At 45.4% G+C, this 19,950-nt stretch overlaps 1 protein-coding gene across 2 annotated transcripts in view; it reads left to right on the top strand.

Moving 5' to 3' along the window:
* fnbp4 (formin binding protein 4) overlaps positions 1-19,950 on the top strand; it is a 47,132-nt gene that overhangs the window by 26,715 nt on the left and 467 nt on the right. For both annotated transcript variants that reach the window (XM_048545277.2, XM_048545279.2), the window contains 4 exons: positions 3,930-4,264; positions 10,911-11,070; positions 11,374-11,609; positions 12,856-13,016. In XM_048545277.2, the coding sequence (XP_048401234.1) occupies positions 3,930-4,264; positions 10,911-11,070; positions 11,374-11,609; positions 12,856-13,016 (892 nt within the window). The remainder of the gene's footprint in view (positions 1-3,929; positions 4,265-10,910; positions 11,071-11,373; positions 11,610-12,855; positions 13,017-19,950) is intronic.

Genomic DNA, 19,950 nt, shown 5'->3' with positions numbered 1-19,950 from the left:
GTTGCATGCTGAGGGTCTAACCAAAGTGACCAGTAATCCAAAACTGTACAAACTAATTAAGATAGAGAGGTCATAACAAGTTAACAAGATGATGATGTTGAAACAGGACAGTAAGGAAGATTTTTACAGATATAGAATGATTTGATTTGGTGGGGTTACATGTAGTGCGACATGAACCTAAGATCACGGTTGAGATTGTCTTCATGGGTGTGGAGTTTGGCTATAAATTTCTGCTCAGCGATTCTGCACTGTTGTGTACCTCAAAGGCCACCTTGGAGGACACTTGCCCAAACATTGAAGGCAGAATGTCCTTAACTTCCGAAGTGTCCCCTGACTAGGAGGAAACATTCTTGACTTACAAAAAGGCATTTGATAAGGTTCCCCATGGTAGGCTCATTCAGAAGGTCAGGAGGAATGGGATACAGGGGAACTTAGCTGCTTGGATACAGAATTGGCTGGCCAACAGAAGACAGCGAGTGGTAGTGGAAGGAAAATATTCTGCCTGGAAGTCAGTGGTGAGTGGAGTTCCACAGGGCTCTGTCCTTGGGCCTCTACTGTTTGTAATTTTTATTAATGACTTGGACGAGGGGATTGAAGGATGGGTCAGCAAGTTTGCAGACGACACAAAGGTCGGAGGTGTCGTTGACAGTGTAGAGGGCTGTTGTAGGCTGCAGCGGGACATTGACAGGATGCAGAGATGGGCTGAGAGGTGGCAGATGGAGTTCAACCTGGATAAATGCGAGGTGATGCATTTTGGAAGGTCGAATTTGAAAGCTGAGTACAGGATTAAGGATAGGATTCTTGGCAGCGTGGAGGAACAGAGGGATCTTGGTGTGCAGATACATAGATCCCTTAAAATGGCCACCCAAGTGGACAGGGTTGTTAAGAACGCATATGGTGTTTTGGCTTTCATTAACAGGGGGATTGAGTTTAAGAGTCGTGAGATCTTGTTGCAGCTCTATAAAACTTTGGTTAGACCGCACTTGGAATACTGCATCCAGTTCTGGGCGCCCTATTATAGGAAAGATGTGGATGCTTTGGAGAGGGTTCAGAGGAGGTTTACCAGGATGCTGCCTGGACTGGAGGGCTTATCTTATGAAGAGAGGTTGACTGAGCTCGGTCTCTTTTCATTGGAGAAAAGGAGGAGGAGAGGGGACCTAATTGAGGTATACAAGATAATGAGAGGCATAGATAGAGTTGATAGCCAGAGACTATTTCCCAGGGCAGAAATGGCTAGCACGAGGGGTCATAGTTTTAAGCTGTTTGGAGGAAAGTATAGAGGGGATGTCAGAGGCAGGTTCTTTACGCAGAGAGTTGTGGGAGCATGGAATGCGTTGCCAGCAGCAGTTGTGGAAGCAAGGTCATTGGGGTCATTTAAGAGACTGCTGGACATGTATATGGTCACAGAAATTTGAGGGTGCATACATGAGGATCAATGGTCGGCACAACATTGTGGGCTGAAGGGCCTGTTCTGTGCTGTACTGTTCTATGTTCTATGTTCTATGTTCTAATTATTGCACTGTGTCCATTCATCCACTGCCATAGCATCTGCATGGTCTCTCAATATACCATGCCTCAGGCAACCTTGCCTACAGCGTATGAGGTTGGCCTCATTGGCCAAGTCACATGAGTATCTGCCATGTACGTGGTGAGTGGTGTTCCCAAGTGTGATGGAAGTGATTTGACATGCCTTGCAGAGCTTGCTATGACAGGGCTGTGTGTGTTGTGGTCAGTGTTGTTCTGAAGTCTGGATAGTTTTCTGCGAGCTATGGTCTGTCTAACGTTTGGCAATTGTTTGAAGGTGAGAAGGGGTGATGTTGGTGAGATGCTTGTCGTCATCATCAATGACATATATTGAAGGCTGTGAAGAACATGGCATAGTTTCTCCACTCTGGGAAAGTATTAGACAATGACTGGTACTTTGTGTTGTGTCCTGTGCCTGTCTTCTGAGGAGGTCGTTGTGATTTTTGGCTGTGGCATATTGGAACTGACAATCGATGAGTTGAGCGTTGTATTCTGTTCTTATGAGGGTGCCTTTCAGCATCTTTAGGTGTCTGCTTGATTCTTTCTCCTCAGCAGATCTTGTGAATATGCAGGCCTGGTCTGTAGGGGATGGCTTCTTTAATATATTTAGGGTAGAAGCTGGAGAAGTGCAGCACCATGATGCTAGCAGTGGGCTTGCAGTCTCCGTGCCTTATTTAATTGAAATATAGGTCATCCCCTTCACTTTAAACTGTCAACAGCTGAATAATATTCACAATATCTGAAACTTTTGATCTGCAGATTTATTATTCAACATTCCACTCAAACATTTATATGATCTTTTGATATCTCTGCCTATAAATTCTGTGCCTTTATGCTTTTCTTAACTTCGCCTGATGAAAGGAGCAGCGCTCCAGAAGTTTGTGATTCCAAATAAACCTAATGGACTGTAACCTGGTGTTGTGACACTGTCTGCAAGGCACAAATCAGGAGTGTAATGGAATACTCCTCAGTTGCCCGGATGAGTACAGCTCCAACAAAACTCAAGCTTGATGCTATCCAGGACAAAGTAGATTGCTTGATTGGCACCCATCCACCACTTTCAATATTTACCTGCTCCACTGACCCCAATGTATACCGTCTGCAAGTTGGACTGTAACAGCTCAGCCAGTTACTTTGACAGCACATTCCAAATCCACAACATCCACCATTCTGACTTGGAAGTATATTGCCACTTCCTTGTTAGGTCAAAATCCTAGAACTCCATTCCTATCGGCACTGTGTGTCACTACATCAAATAAGCTGCTGTGGGTCAAGAGGTCACTTCATGCTACCGCTTAAACATAGGTCTTTTTAGCAATCTGCACATCCTGTGAGTCATTTTTTTAGAAATATGTTTGCGAGCAGTTATGAGCTGTACGAAGTCTGAAAATCCATGTAGCAACCCCACCCCAGTATAGTGTACAACATGTCGCAGGGTCTCCTGTAGTCAAAGTATCTCACTGCAGCAGTCTTGGGAGCATTTTTATCTACTGGCTCTCTACTTTTTTGTTTCTACCCTTAAAACATGCCAAACCACATCATTGGTTGTGTATTATGCTCCAGCACACAAACTACTACAAAATTATGTGCCAGAACTGCTTCAGAACTCTGTGTGTGTGTGTGTGTGTGTGTGTGTGTGTGTGTGTGTGTGTAAAGCAATAGATCTTGCCCATATCAGTGGTACAATGTAATAGTTCAATTCCTTATGAATATGGAAGCACACAAGAGCCTACAGCCTGATGGCCTCAACGTAGAATTCACCAGTTTTACAATCCCCACCCCCAGCCTCATCCCATTTCCAACCCTCCCCCTCATCCCCCTGCCTCCTTGACCTGACACAACCTGTCCATCATCTTTCCCACCTGTCTGCCCCATCTGCATCCACCTATCACTGTCCCACCTACCTTTTTCCCAGCCCCACCCCCCTCCCTCTATTTCTTTCCCCGCTTCCTTCCCCCTCCCGTGTCTTGATGAAAGGCGCAAACCTGAAACATCGAATTTCCAAGCTCCTCTGATGCTGCCTGACCTGTGTTCCCCCAGCTCCACATAGTACTTACTGTGACTCCAGATCTGCAGTTCTTGCTACCTCTGTATGGTGAGAGTTGGAGTGCAAACTAAATTTTGAAAGTTATCCTTTTTGATGAAGCAAAATCTCCCACTACTTCCAAGTGAAGATGCCAGAGTTCTGAATTGAAATGTGTTGTAGGGAGTGATGATGTTTAAGGGATTGCAGAAACAGTTGAGTAGGTTGGAATGTGAGTTGTGGATTTAGAATTTAGTGTTATTCTGTCAATGGACGCCAAGTTGGGTTGCTGGTATTCTAAGATGGAGTGACTCGTGCAGTAATTGTACTTTTCCTATAGTGTATTTCTTTGCAGTGTAACCCTGTTTCCTCTTGCATTCAGGTACAGTGCATACAGAGCTATGTGCCAGCCAGGTTGCAATTTGTCCGCCAAATAACACTGCTGTAAAAAGCAGCGTCCAGCCTCCGCTTCCTCCACTTCCCCCACAGCCTCCACTCCCACTGGATCTTCCTCCTCCACCCCCACCCCCACCTTCCTCTCCTCCCCCACTGCCCCCACCACCGCCGCCTCCCAGTGATGATGGAGATATACAGGAAGTGGAGATGGAAGTGGAGAGTAAGGAGCCTCCAGCACCAGGAACAGAAGAAGATTGTTTGGAAAGAGCCCTTCTGAATATCATTCCAGTTACAGCAGTTCAGCCTCCAGCAGTAAAGAAGGTGAAATTGGAGTCTTCATTTAAAAAAAAATTATACTACTACCTCTGAAGGCTGCATTGATCAATAGCTAAAACTGATAGAAAGGAAAGATGTCTAGTTGGTGAGTGGGGTGCTATAAATGGATAGGTACAGGGCTACTAAGCACTGCTGACACAGCCTGAGGAGAGTTGTGCAGCACAACTATAATTGGTCATAAAAGTTACACCCTGAGGATCTGCCACAGACCTGTATTTGTTACATAGAACAGTACAGCATAGGAACAAACCCTTCAGACCACCATGTCTATGCCATTCTGCACTGATCCCATTTGCCTGCACAGTTCTGTATGCCTCTATTCCCTACCTGTTCATGTCTGTATGGTGGCATATTCTAAGCATCTGGGGGGGGGGGAAGGAGAATTCCTTGCCTGTCTCCTTTAAATGTTTCCCCCTCAACTTAAACCTATGTCCCCTCAGACTGATATTTCCACCATGGGGAAAAGACTCTGACTATCCACCCTATTCAATGGCTGTCATAATTTTATATACCTATATCAGGTCATCCCTCAGCCTCCAATGCTCCAGCAAAAACAATTCAGGTTGGTCCACCCTTTCTATATAGCTAATATGCTGTTTTCCAAGCAACATGCTGGTAAACCCTCTCCAAAGGCCCCCCCCCCCCCCCCCATTCTTCCTATAATGTGGCTTGATCGGCACGTAGTACTCCAAACATGGCCTATCTATAAAGTTTTAAACAACTACAACATGACTTTCTAACTTTATACTCAGTGCTCCGACCGGAGAAGGAAAGCATCCCATATGCTATCTTTACCACGTCATGAACTTTTGTTGCCATTTTCAGGGAGCTATGGACTGGGACCCCAAGATCCCACTATATCAAAGCTCTGAAAGTTTTTATGCCATTTACTGTTTACTTTTGTCTTGCATTTGACCTCCTAAAATACATGACTTCACATTTATCCAGGTTCACATCCATCTGTTTCTCTGCCCAACTTTCTAACTGGTCTGTACCCTCCTTATGGTTTCCTTGCTATCCATAGCTCCATCAAGTTTCATGTCCTCTGCAAACTTACTAGTCAGAACACCTCCATTTTCATTCAAGTCATTGTAATATATTACAAACAAGAGGTCCCAGCACTGATCCTCATGGAACACAAATGGTCACAGATCTCCAGTCAGAAAAGCATCCCTCCACAACTACTCTAACCAAGCCAATTTTGTGTACAACATGCCAACCCACTGTGGATCCCGTGTGACTTAATCTTCTGGATCAGTCTACCATGATGGACTTGTCAAATGCTTCAGTAAAGTGAGGTTGTTGACTTGCTTACTGAGCTGGCTTGTTTTTGTTCAGGCGTTTCGTCACCATGCTAGATAACATTGTATCAGAGATAATAGGAACTGCAGATGCTGGAGAATCCGAGATAACAAAGTGTAGAGCTGGATGAACACAGCAGGTCAAGCAGCATCTTGGGAGCAGAAAAGCTGACGTTTCAGGCCAAGACCCCCATCCTCTCCTCCATCCATCTTCGATCCACCTCTCCCTATTTATTTCAGAACCCTCTTTTCCCCCTTTTCTGATGAAGGGTCTAGGCCCGAAACATCAGCTTTTCTGCTCGTAAGATGCTGCTTGGCCTGCTGTGTACATCTAGCTGTACACTTTGTTATGCTAGATAACATCATCAGTGAGGCCTCAGATGAAGGGATGTTATTCCACACCACATTGCATTAATACTGTCCAGTTTGTTGTGGTAAGGCCTGTCACTTCTGGTTCTCTCCTTTATGGGTTTGCGTATGGGATCCGATTCTGTATGTTTGTTGATTGCATAATGGTTTGAGAACCATGGTTCTAAATATAGAATTGGACTACATAACCCAAGTTACAAATCTTTGTAAAAACCTTAACTTTTAGTAAAGTCCATGTAGACAACATCCATGGCCCTATCACTTCCTCAGAAAAACGTCAATCTTTTGTAACGCAAGACCTCTCCGTGTAAAGCTATGCTGACTGTCCCTAATAAGTCTGTTCTTCTCCAAATTCAAGTACTGTCCATATGAACCTTTTCCAATAATTTCCCTAACACTGTAAGGCTCACTAGCTTATAATTTCCTGGATTATTCCTCTTGTGGTTCTTGAGCAAAGGAACAACATTGGCTGTTCTCCAGTGTTCTGCGACATTGTCTTCGGCTAAAGAGGATATCGTGATCTCTGTCAAGCCTCCAGTAATCTCCTCCCTGGCCTCCTTCCGTACCCTGGGATAAAATAGGGCAGCATGGTGGCTCAGTGGTTAGACTGCTGCCTCAGTGCCAGGGATCCGGGTTCAATTCCACCCTGGGGCATCTGTCTGAGTAGAGTTTTGCACGTATTCCTTGTGTTTGCATGTGTTTCTTCCGAGTCCTCCAGTTTCTCCCACAATCGGAAGACGTGCACGTTGGTGGATTGGTCATGCTAAATTGCCCATACTGTCTTGAGATGGGTTTGGGTGGGATACTCTGAAAGTTGATGTAGATTTGTTGGGCCAAAGGCCCTGTTTCCATACTGTAGGGATTCTGTGAAGTCCCATCAAGCCCTATATCATCTTTTGTAAGACATCTAATACCGTAACCTTAGTATCGATGTGCCCAGAATTATCAACCTACTCCTCCCTAATATTGCCATCATCCATGCCCTTCTCCTCCTTGGTGAATACTGATGCAAAATACTCATTAAGGACCTAACACACCACCTCTGGCTTTATAGAAAAGTTCCCTCCTTTGTCTTTGAGTGGACCTACTCTTTAAGGTCGGAGTGTTGGTCCAGGATTCTCTAAAAGTTAACTTGCAGATAGAGTCTGTAATTTAAAAAAGCAGATGTAATATTGTCACTTATCTCAAGGGGGTTGGAATATAAAAGCAGCGATGTGCTTCTGAGACTTTATAAAGCTCTAGTTAGGCCTCATTTAGAATACTATGTCCAATTTTGGGCCCCACACTTCAGGAAGGACATAGTAGTCCTGGAGCGTGTCCAGCGGAGATTCATACGGATGATCCCTGGGATTGTAGGTTGAGAACATAGAACATTACAGCACAGTACAGGCCCTTCGGCCCTCTGTTGTGCCGACCTGTCATACCGATCTCAAGCCCATCTAACCTACACAATTCCATGTATGTCCATATGCTTGTCCAGTGATGACTTAAATGTACCTAAAGTTGGCGAATTTACTACCGTTGCAGGCAAAGCGTTCCATTCCCTTACTACTCTCTGAGTAAAGAAATTACCTCTGACATCTGTCCTATATCTTTCACCCCTCAATTTAAAGCTATGCCCCCTCGTGCTCGCTGTCACCATCCTAGGAAAAAGGCTCTCCCTATCCACTGTATCTAACCCTCTGATTATTTTATATGTTTCAGTTAAGTCACCTCTCAACCGCCTTCTCTCTGATAAAAACAGCCTCAAGAGTCTCAGCCTTTCCTCGTAAGACTCTTCCCTCCATACCAGGCAACATCCTAGTAAATCTCCTCTGCACCCTTTCCAAAGCTTCCACATCCTTCTTATAATGCGGTGACCAGAACTGTACACAATACTCCAAGTGCGGCCGCACCAGAGTCTTGTACAGCTTCACCATAACCTCTTGGTTCCGGAACTCGATCCCTCTATTAATAAAAGCTAAAACACTGTATGCCTTCTTAACAGCCCTGTCAACCTGGGTGGCAACTTTCAAGGATCTGTGTACATGGACACCGAGATCTCTCTGCTCATCTACACTACTAAGAATCTTACCATTAGCCCTGTACTTTGCCTTCCGGTTACTCCTACCAAAGTGCATCACCTCACACTTGTCTGTATTAAATTCCATTTGCCACCTCTCAGCCCAGCTCTGCAGCTTATCTATGTCTCTCTGCAACCTACAGCATCCTTCGTCACTATCCACAACTCCACCGACCTTGGTGTCGTCTGCAAATTTGCTAACCCATCCTTCTACGCCCTCATCCAGGTCATTTATAAAAATGACAAACAGCAGTGGTCCCAACGCCGACCCTTGCGGTACACCACGAGTAACTGGTCTCCAGGATGAACATTCCCCATCAACTACCACCCTCTGTCTTCTTTCAGCAAGCCAATTTCCGATCCAAACTGTTATATCTCCCACAATTCCATTCCTCCGCATTTTGTACAATAGCCTATTGTGGGGAATCTTATCGAACGCCTTGCTGAAATCCATATACACCACATCAACCGGTTTACTCTCATGTACCTATTTGGTCACCTTCTCAAAGAACTCAGTAAGGTTTGTGAGGCACGACCCTCCCTTCACAAAACCGTGCTGACTATCCCTAATCAATTTATTCTTTTCTAGATGATGATAAATCCTGTCCCTTATAACCTTTTCCAACACTTTACCAACAACTGAGGTAATGCTCACTGGTCTATAATTCCCAGGGTTGTCTCTACTCCCCTTCTTGAACAGGGGAACCACATTTGCTATCCTCCAGTCATCTGGCGCTATTCCTGTAGACAATGACAAGTTAAAGATCAATGCCAAAGGCTCGGCAATCTCCTCCCTGGCTACGCAGAGGATCCCAGAATAAATCCAATCCAGCCCAGGGGACATCTATCTTCACCTTCTGAAGGATTTCTAATACCTCTTCTGTGTGAACCTCAATCCCACTTAGTCTAGTACCCTGTATCTCAGTATTCTCCTCGACAACATTGTCGTTTTCTAGAGTGAATACTGTTGAAAAATATTCATTTAGCGCTCCCCCCATCTCATCTGACTCCACACACAACTTACCACTAATATCTTTGATTGGGCCTAATCTTACTTCCGTCGTTCTTTTATTCCTTAAATACCTATAGAAAGCCTTAGGGTTTACCCTGATCCTATCTGCCAACAACTTCTCATATCTCCTCCTGGCTCTTCTGAGCTCTCTCTTTAGGTCTTTCCGGGCTACCTTGTAGCCCTCAAGTGCCCTAACTGAGCCTTCACATCTCATCCTAACATGAGCCGCCTTCTTCCTCTTGACCTCCTTCCACCTCCTTCGTAAACCACGGCTCCTGCACTCTACAGCTTCCTCCCTGCCTGACAGGTACATATTTATCTAGGACACACAGGAGCTTTTCCTTGAATAAGCTCCACATTTCTAATGTGCCCATCCCCTGCAGTTTCCATCCCCATTCTATGCTCCCTAAATCTTGCCTAATCTCATCGTAATTGCCTTTCCCCCAGCTATAACTCTTGCCTGGTGGTATACACCTGTCCCTTTCCATCACTAAAGTAAACATAACAGAATTGTGATCACTATCACCAAAGTGGTCACCTACTTCCAAATCTAACACCTGGCCGGGCTCATTACCCAGTACCAAATCTAATGTGGCTTTGCCCCTATTGGCCTATCTACGTACTGTCAGGAAGCCCTCCTGCACACTCTGGACAAAAACTGACCCATCTATAGTACTCGAACTATAGTGTTCCCAGTCAATATTTGGAAAGTTGAAGTCCCCCATGACAACTACCCTGTCTCTCTCACTCCCATTGAGAATCATCTTTGCTATCCTTTCCTCTACATCTCTGAACTATTTGGAGGCTAAGGATCCTGGGATTGTACTCATTAGAGTTTAGAAGGTTGAGGGGAGATCTAATAGAACCTTACAAGATAATGTCTAGTTTAGAAGGGGTGGACGCTGGGAAGTTGTTTCCATTAGGTGGGAGACTAGGACCTGTGGGCACAGCCTTAAAATTAGAGGAGGTAAACTTAAAACGGAAATGAGATGACATTTCTTCAGCCAGACAGTGGTGGGCTTGTGGAATTCATTGTCACGGAGTGCAGTGGAGGCCAGGACGTTAGATGCCTTCATGGCAGAGATCGACAAATTCTTGATCTCACAAGGAATCAAGGGCTACGGGGAGAGTGCAGGGAAGTGGAGTTGAAATGCGCATCGGCCATGACTTAAATGGCAGAATGGACTTGATGGGCTGAATGGCCTTACTTCCCACTCCTATGTCTTATGGTCTTAAATTCTTTTGAGTTTCCTGTATACTCGAGCCTTGTTTGATTACCTGGTAGAAACCCAGGACCCCAGGATGGCTTGTGTATTATTCTGCCTGATCAATTGCAGACAAAGAAACATTGGCTGAACACAGTCTTTGAATTAGGCTATAATTGGCTAAAGAATATAATTTGCATAGGATTTGAGAGTTGGGCATACACTACCCTCACAGGTTCTGATACTTTGTTCCATTTAGCATGTTTGGGGAATGCTCTACGAATATTTTTAAGGTGAGAGAAGGAAATTTAACGATGTGAGAGGAAGCTTTTTACCAGAGAGTGATAGTTGCCTCGAACACACTATCAGGGAGGTGATAGAAGCAGACATAATTGCAACATTTAAGAGGCATTTCGACAGGCACATGAGCAGGCAGAGAATAGCAATACGGACCATGTGCAGGCGGGTTAGTTTTGAACAGCATCATTGGCACAAACGTGATGGGCTAAAAGGCCTGTTCCTGTGCTTCACTGCCAATGGGTTGTATGTTCTATATTAGGTTCTGTTTTTATTGGTAGGCTTCCCAGAGCAGCTATCATTCCACTAATATTGTGCCTCTAATTGGAACAAATAATCTGTCTGCAATGCCAATAAACATGGAACTGATCATCATTCCTTTCAGAGTAACTCTGCTTCAAGCACAGCTATGAATCCACCAGGTTCAAGTCAGACTGCGAAAGGCAACAAGAGGAAGGCAGCACTGCTGACTGCTGCACCTGTACCTCGTACCATCACCATTGGGAGCAGTCCCGTCCTGTACACTCAATCAGCCATGATTGCAGGTAAAACAACTAATTGCATGCTGGTATGTGATGATTTTTAGGGACTGGCACAGTGCATGGTGCTGTCTATCATGTATATCACTTTGGCAGAGATAGCAAGCGGGCAGGGTAGAGAGGTGGTTGCAAGGGACTCAAGCTGTGGAAGTGACAGGTGGGCAGAACAGGTGTGCGGGACCAGGACATTGACCGCAGTTCTTGATGTAATTCAGCACTTTGACATTCATTGCCTGCATTGTTCTAGGGTTCTAAATTTTGCAATGTTAATTATTAACATTACTGCTTTCTATTTTTGTTGAACTACAGGTCCCCAGATGCTGGCCACAATGGTACCCATTCCTCCCATGCACCAGGCTGTACCTGCACGAACACCCCATCTATTGCCCATGCTGACCAGTACAGTACAGACACCACATCATATCCCTCAACACCAAGTACTAGTTGCCCAAGCAAACCCACCGCTCCCTAAGGTGCCAGAAGTGCTGCCAACTAACACGGTGTCTCAAGCGGTGGAGAAGAGTAGAAAAGTGAAGAAAGACAAGGTGGAGTGTAGCTCGCTTCTGTGTCTCCGTTCAGAGAGTGGGGACCACGGAGAATTAGTCGAGAGCAGATTGGTTTTGCCAACTTCAGACTAACTTTCTCCTAATTCTTCGCCCCCCCCAAGCGCTCACTTGATGAAGAACTTGAAAGAATTTGTTGCTGCTGGTGTATGCAAACCAGTATTGACAGCTGAGCAGTGTTGCTTCCCTCTGCCCTTTGGCTCCTGCTACAGACTGTTCATAATGTAGTTTTGCCATCCACTTTCTTACATCCAAGTATAAGGCTGGCCTACAGAAACTGATTTAACTGTAGCACCTCACTGTCCACAACTCCGTGAAGATCTGATCAGTAGGCCCCTCCAAATTGCTGCAAGTCAGTTGTCAGTCAGCAAGAATGTGGCTGATTCGATTGTAACTTCTTTCCCTTGCTGCCTGTTATAATCTTTGACTGTCTCTTATTGATCAATTTGCCTCTGTGGAATTGGTGCATTTGAATTGCTTCCAGGCTGTTTTCCCCTCAGTCCCCAAAGCTACCTATTTAAATGCTCAGACAGCGACAGCACCCCCAATTATTATAGAATCCTTACAGTGTACGAGCAGGCATTCAGCTCATTGAATCCACACCGACCCTCCAAAGAACATCCCACTCAGACCCATCCCCTACCTGTCCCTGTAACTGTGCATTTCCCATGGCTAACCCACCAAGCCTGCCAATCCCTGTACACTATGGACAATCTAGCATGGCTAATCCACGTAACCTGCGCATCTTTGGTCTGAGAGAGGAAACTCGAGCACCCAGAAGAAACCCCTGGGGTGAATGTTCAAACTTCACACAGTTTCCCAAAGGCAGAGTCAAACCCAGGTCCCTGTGGCTGTGAGGGAGCAGTGCTAACCACTGAGGCACCTGAGACACTGCATTGAATCCTGCAACATTGCAACCAGACAAAATGTCCCTGTCTGTAGGCATGGCAAGTAAAATTAACAGATGTTGAATCTGGAATGGTAGCTGTCATGTCTTGACCACTTCATCTGTTTACTGAGTCATCAGACTGTAGAAGTCTTAAGGTCCATGCCTCATCAACTCAGAGCTGGGGCATCAGTAGATGATGCAATTGACCTCAATATCACTTGAGACAAGAAATTAGTAAAGTAACTTGCTAGTCCATACCCAGAGCAAGCTTTGATCAGAGTTGACTCCATTGTAAAGCTGTATTCAGGGTTCCTCATCTCCTCAACTTTCATCTTTCAGAATAAGAAAAGCAAAATGAAAATGCCATCTTTAGTGAAAAAGTGGCAGAGTATTCAGCGGGAGTTGGATGATGATGAGCACTCGAGCTCTAGTGAGGATGAGCAGAGAGCAATTCTGGCTCAGAAGCGAATTGAGGAATGGAAGCAGCAACAGCTTCTCAGGTGAGTGCTGTGCATTTCGATCTTTGGTGCTATATCCCAAACTGAAGCCCAAGGAGACAATCTTTTGGAGAAGGGCAAGGTGGACTGCACCTTTTTAACAGCTTCCTGGCCCACATTCAAAGCTGAGAATGACCCATATTTGAGCTACGATCTCCCAGTAATTACTGAGCAACATTTCCCTCACTGGTGCTGAATTCCTGGCTGTGACATTCACTTCGAGTGTCTGCTCAGTATTCAGCAACTTGACTAACTTAAGTGGGGGATGTACAAAAGAGTAACAGGAGCAGATTTTTTTGGGTCTTGGGGTCCATGTTGCTGTTCTATGTTAATTGCCTCAGCACCACTTTCTGGTCTGTATTTCATAACCTTTGGCTATTCAACTTACAGTTAAATCCCTCTGGAATCAGGATTCAGAAGGCAAACATCACTCAGCATTTGCTATGCAGTGTATCCTTGTTGAACCTCCGGGTTAAAATAATTCAAATTAGCATGGAAGTTTCTCAGTAGTTTGAGCTGATTTAGCAGTTAAGTGTTTTTTTTTCAAATTTCTTCAAGTTGGGGAGAAAAGCTGTGTTGTTTGAAAGCGATTTTGATTTGGCCCAAACCCCTCAGCCAGACAGTGAGTTGTTCGCAGGTTTCAGGATCATTTAATAGGTGGTTAAATGGGCATGGAGCTAAGACTGACCAACTTGTAGTTGACTAGATTGACTGCAGTTCAACAGAATGCTGTCTTAGTATCCTAATAATCACAGTGTAGAGAAATCAGGATGTGTTGAGCTCTTATTGTTTGGAAGTAACATGTCAATCTTTAGTAATATGGCATGAAATGTCATTTAAAAATTCAAAGTGAGAAAAATCAGTTCAGAGAGTGGACTACAATTGGACAAGAACAGAGCTGGGCAGAATTGACTCAAACAAGAGGTTTGAGGAAAAACAGTAACCAAACAATGCATTACCTTTAAAAGAGGCGATTGTTCAAGTACAGGCAATGTGTATTTTCTGAAATGAGAAAGATAGAACAAAAATCTAGAGAAGTCTGTGACAGAGGTTGTAATGAAGATAAAGAGAAAAAGTTATGTTTATGGTAAGTGCCACGGAAAATAAAGTTGTGAGCTGAGAGGACTATTAAAAGTTCACGGGGAGGTGAGAAATCAAACAAGCAATGAAGAATTCTGAGGAAAGACTGGCAGCTAACATAAAAACGTCTTTAGCTATATAAATAGTGCAAGTGTGGTAAAAAGAGCAGTAAGGCCAATTTAGTAAGCAAAAAGATGATTCCCACCTGGAGATGGGGATCATGGCTGAGGTGTTGAAAGAATGTTTTGCATCTCACTTTACCAAAGAGAGGTATGGACATGGTGACAAGAGAGAAGCTAGTCACTGGAAGGGTTCAAAATTGCTGCAGAGTATTGGATAGAGTATTGCTACTTAAACAAGGCACTACAAATAACTGCTGGTAAGCTTAACATCTATAATCAGGAAATATAGTGCCCACTATAAAGGGGACATAATTTAGAAATGCGTAATATGATCAAGCAGAATCAACATAACTTTTAGGGAGGGAAAATTGTACCTGAAAAATGCATATAGAATTCTTTTGAGGAGGTAACGAGCAACATAAAGGAGAAGCAGTGGTTGTAATATGTTTGGATTTTCAGAAGCTGTTCAATTACATATCGCACATGAAGCTACTTAACAAGATTAGAGACCATGAGTTCTATAGTGGCATGAACAGAGGATCAGCTAGCTTATAGAGGTCAGTTGGGAAAAGGGGGGATTTTAGGATGGCAGCCTGTAACTAGAGAAGTGCCACAGGGATCAGTTCTGGGGGCAGTTATGCACAATGCATATTAATGCCTTAGATGAGGAAAGGAAATAAACTGTCGCCATGTTTGTGGATAATGCAGGAATAGGTGGGAAGACAAGTGAAGAGGACAACAGTCTGCAGAGGGAAATAGGCAGTCAAGTGAGTGAGCAAAAACTTTGGAAGATGGAATATAATATGGGTTAAGTACTCTGGCAAAAAGAATAGAGGAACTGAATATTGAATGAAGATATCCTGCAGAAAGCTAAAGGACAGAGGGAATAAGGAGTCCTCAGCATAAATCTCAAAACTAGCATCCAAGTTCAGCAAGTAATAGGGAACACAAATAGAATGTTGGCTGTTATTACAAAAGGGATGGAGAATAAAAGTAGAGAAGTTTTGCTAAAACTATATGAGGCACTAGTTAGACCACAATGGAATAATATGAAAAAGTTTGCTCCCATCTTCAAAGAAAGATACACTGCCATAAGGAGGCAGTCCAGAGAAGGTTTGCTACGTTGAGACAAGGTTTGGAGGGAATGCTTTATAAAGAGAGGTTGAGTAGGTTAGGTCTGCACTCATTCGAATTTGGAATAATGATGGGTGACCTTGTTGAAACAAACAAGATTCTGAGGAGACTTGACAGGGTAGATCTGGAAAGGTTGTTTCTCCCTCTTTGGAGAATCTAGGACCAAAAGGTGCAATCTCAAAATTAAGGGTCATGCATTTAAGATAGAAATGAGTAATTTATTCTCTCAAAGGATAGTGAATCTGTGGGATTCTTTACCACAGAGGGCTGTTGAGGCTGTCTCATTAAGTTTATTCAAGACTGAGACAGATAATTAAACAGGAAGGGGATCAGTGGTTACACAGGAAAAGACAGGAAAGTGGAGTTGAGGATTATCAGATCAGCCATGATGCCATTGAACAGTGGCACAGACTAAATGGACTGAATTGCTTTCTGCCGTTACATCTTGCATCTAAGGATTCTGAAGGAAGTTAGAGTGGAAACTGCAAGAGTACTGGCCACAATCCTTCCGTTTTCTCTGGACTTGAGGGGAGTGCCAGAAGACTGGAAAATTGCAAACGTTACAGCCTTGTTCAAGATAGATTAGATTAGATTCCCTACAGTGTGGAAACAGGCCCTTCGCCGAAACAAGTCCACACCGCCCCTTGGAGCGTCCCACCCAGACCCATCCCCCTATAACCCACACACCCCTGAACACTACAGGCAATTTAGCATGGCCGATCCACGTAGCCTGCACATCTTTGGACTGTGGGAGGAAACCGGAGCACCCGGAGGAAACCCACACAGACACGGGGAGAATATGCAAACCCCACACAGACAGTCGCCTGAGGTTGGAATTGAACCCGGTCCCTGGTGCTGTGAGGCTGCAGTGCTAACCACTGAGCCACCGTGCCGCCCCGAGGTAGGTTGTGAGAAGAAGCTGAACAATTTAACTTCATTTGAAGAGAAGTTGCAGGAGACATTTATTCAGGATAGAATTAGTAGTTACACTGAAAAATATTGGATTGATTAGGAAAAGTCAGCACGGATTTCAAAATGGAAAATCTGGTTTAACTTGCCAGAGTTTCTCAAAGAGTTAACAGGCTCAATGAGGGTACTGCTATTGGTGTGAATATGTGGATTTTCAGAAGGTGCTTGAACAGTGTTTCATAGCAGACGTGAGAGAAAAATTATAGGTCATGGTATAAAAAGGGCAGTAGCAACGTGGATGCAAAATTGACTGAGTGGTAGGAAACAGTAATGAATAAAAGGATAATTTCTGGGCTGGAAGGAAGTATGTAGCGGAGTTCCCCAGGGGTTGGTATTAGTTTTCTTGATGTATGTTAATGATGGGGGCGGCACGGTGGCTCATTGGTTAGCACTGTAGCCTCACAGCACCAGGGAGCTGGGTTCGATTCCAGCCTCAGGCAACTGTCTGTGCGGAGTTTGCACATTCTCCCCATGTCTGCATGGGTTTCCTCTGGGTGCTCCAGTTTCCTCCCACAGTCCAAAGATGTGCAGGCTAGGTGGATTGGCTATGCTAAATTGTCTGTAGTGTTCAGGGGTGTATGGGTTGTATGGGGATGGGTCTGGGTGGGATGCTGCAAGGGGCAGTGTGGACTTGTTGGGCCAAAGAGCCTGTTTTCACACTGTGTAGGGATTCTAATCTGGATCTTGGTGTGCAAAAGACAATTTCAAAGTTTGACAATGAAACAAAACTTGGAAGAATTGTAAATTGAAAGCATCGTGCAGAACTCCAGAAGAACATAGACAAGTTGTTAGATTGGATAGATGGCAGGTGAGGTTCAATGCCAAAAAGTGAGAGTTGATGCATTTTACTAGGATGAGCATTGAAAGACAACAGAGAATAAAGGGTACAATTATAAAGGGGAGATTCAGGACCAGAGGGATCTGGTGTATATGTGCACAGGTCAAGGAAGGTGGCAATACAATTGAAGAGCAGTAAGTAAAACATAGTGTCCTCAGCTTTATTAATAGGTGCATAGAGTACACCAGCAAGGAGGTGATATTGAGCTTGTGTAAGACACTTGTTCAACCTCAGCTGAAGTATTCTGTGCAGTTCTCAGTGCAATTTCTGGAATGATGTGAATGTACTGGAGAGAGTGCGGAAGTGATTCACTAAAATTAGTTCTAGATTGAAGAAGTTGGGACTATTCTCCTTGAATACAAGGCAGCTGAGAGGAGATCTAAGAACCATCATCTCCGACACCATCCATGACCTCATCACCTCAGGGGATCTCCCACCCACAGCCTCCAACCTCATTGTTCCCCAACCCCGCACGGCCCGTTTCTATCTCCTTCCCAAAATCCACAAACCTGCCTGCCCTGGTCGACCCATTGTCTCAGCCTATTCCTTCCCCACCAAACTGATTTCCACCTATCTGGACTCCATTTTCTCCCCTTTGGTCCATGACACCACCCACGCCCTCCACCTCCTCCAGGAATTCCAATTCCCTGGCCCCCAAACACCTCATTTTCACCATGGACGTCCAGTCCCTATATACCCGTATTCCTCATGCAGATGGCCTCAAGGCCCTCCGCTTCTTCCTGTCCCACAGGCCTGACCAATCCCCCTTCACCAACACCCTCATCCGCCTAGCCGAACTCGTCCTCGCCCTCAACAACTTCTCTTTCGATTCCTCCCACTTCCTACAGACAAAGGGGGTGGCCATGGGTACTCGCATGGGCCCAAGCTATGCCTGCCTCTTTGTAGGTTACGTGGTACAGTCCCTCTTCCGCACCTACACCGGCCCCAAACCCCACCTCTTCCTCCATTACATTGATGACTGTATCGGTGCCGCCTCTTGCTCCCCAGAGGAGCTCGAACAGTTCATCCACTTTACCAACACCTTCCACCCCAACCACAAGTTCACCTGGGCCATCTCCAACACATCCCTCACCTTCCTGGACCTCTCAGTCTCCATCTCAGGTAACCAGCTAGAAACTGATGTCCATTTCAAGCCCACTGACTCCCACAGCTACCTAGAATACACCTCCTCCCACCCACCCTCCTGCAAAAATTCCATCCCCTATTCCCAATTCCTCTGCCTCCGCTGCATCTGCTCCCAGGATGAGGCATTCCACTCCCGCACATCCCAGATGTCCAAGTTGTTAAAGGACCGCAACTTCCCCCCCGCAGTGGTCGAGAACGCCCTTGACCGCGTCTCCTGCATTTCCCCCAACACATCCCTCACACCCCGCCCCTGCCACACCCGCCCCCAGAGGATCCCCCTCGTTCTCACATACCACCCCACCAACCTCCGGATACAACGTTTCATCCTCCGACACTTCCACCATCTGCAATCCGACCCCGACCACCCAAGCTATTTTTCCATCCTCACTCTTGTCTGCCTTCCGGACAGACCACTCTCTCCGCGACTCCCTTGTCCGCTCCACACTCTCTCTCTTCTCCGTGCCCCCCCCCAACCCCACCATACCCGGCACCTTCCCCCTGCAACCACAGGAAGTGCTACACTTGCCCCCACGCCTCCTCCCTCACCCCTATCCCAGGCCCCAAGATGACTTTCCATATCAAGCAGATGTTCACCTGCACATCTGCCAATGTGGTATATTGTATCCATTGCACCCGGTGTGGCTTCCTCTACATTGGCGAAACCAAGCGGAGGCTTGGGGACCGCTTTGCAGAATACCTCCGCTCGGTTCGCAACAAACAACTGCACCTCCTAGTCACGAACCATTTCAACTCCCCCCTCCCATTCTTTAGATGACATGTCCATCATGGGCCTCCTGCAGTGCCACAGTGATGCCATCCGAAGGTTGCAGGAACAGCAACTCATATTCCGCTTGGGAACGCTGCAGCCCAATGGTATCAATGTGGACTTCATAAGCTTCAAAATCTCCCCTTCCCCCACTGCATCCCAAAACCAGCCCAGCCTGTCTCTGCTTCCCCAACGTGTTCTTCCTCTCACCCATCCCTTCCTCCCACCTCAAGCCGCACCTCCATTTTCTACCTACCAACCTCATCCCGCCTCCTTGACCTGTCCATCTTCCCTGGACTGACCAATCCCCTCCCTACCTACTCACCTATACTCTCCTCTCTACCTATCTTGTTTTCTCTCCGTCTTCGGTCCGCCTCCCCCTTTCTCCCTATTTATTCCAGTTCCCTCTCCCCATCCCCCCCTCTCTGATGAAGGGTCTCGGCCTGAAACATCAGCTTTTGTGCTCCTGAGATGCTGCTTGGCCTGCTGTGTTCGTCCAGCTCAACACTTTGTTATCTGAGAGGAGATCTGATAGAACTTTTCAAAATCGTGAGCGGACTGGATAGAGTAGCCAGGGAGAAGCTATTCCCAATCTCAAAAGAAACAAGAGGACATGGATTTAAAGTGATCTTCACAGGAAGCAATGGTGATGAGGGAAAAACATTTTCAATGAGTAGCTGGGCTAAGGACCGCACTGCCTGCACATTTAGTGGAGGCAGGTTCAATGGTAGCATTGGAGTATTTGGAAAATGATAATTTACATGGTTATGGAGAAGAATATAGGAGATTACCTGGTGCCAATGTCGCAAACGTAATGAAGCGAAATGGCCTACATCTGCACTGACTTTTTAGTGATATTACCAAGTGATTGTGCCCTGTCTC

Source organism: Stegostoma tigrinum, chromosome 17 (genome assembly GCF_030684315.1).
Source record: "Stegostoma tigrinum isolate sSteTig4 chromosome 17, sSteTig4.hap1, whole genome shotgun sequence".
In the NCBI taxonomy this organism is placed as follows: Eukaryota; Metazoa; Chordata; class Chondrichthyes; order Orectolobiformes; family Stegostomatidae; genus Stegostoma; species Stegostoma tigrinum.
This window is presented reverse-complemented; position numbering and strand designations above follow the sequence as displayed.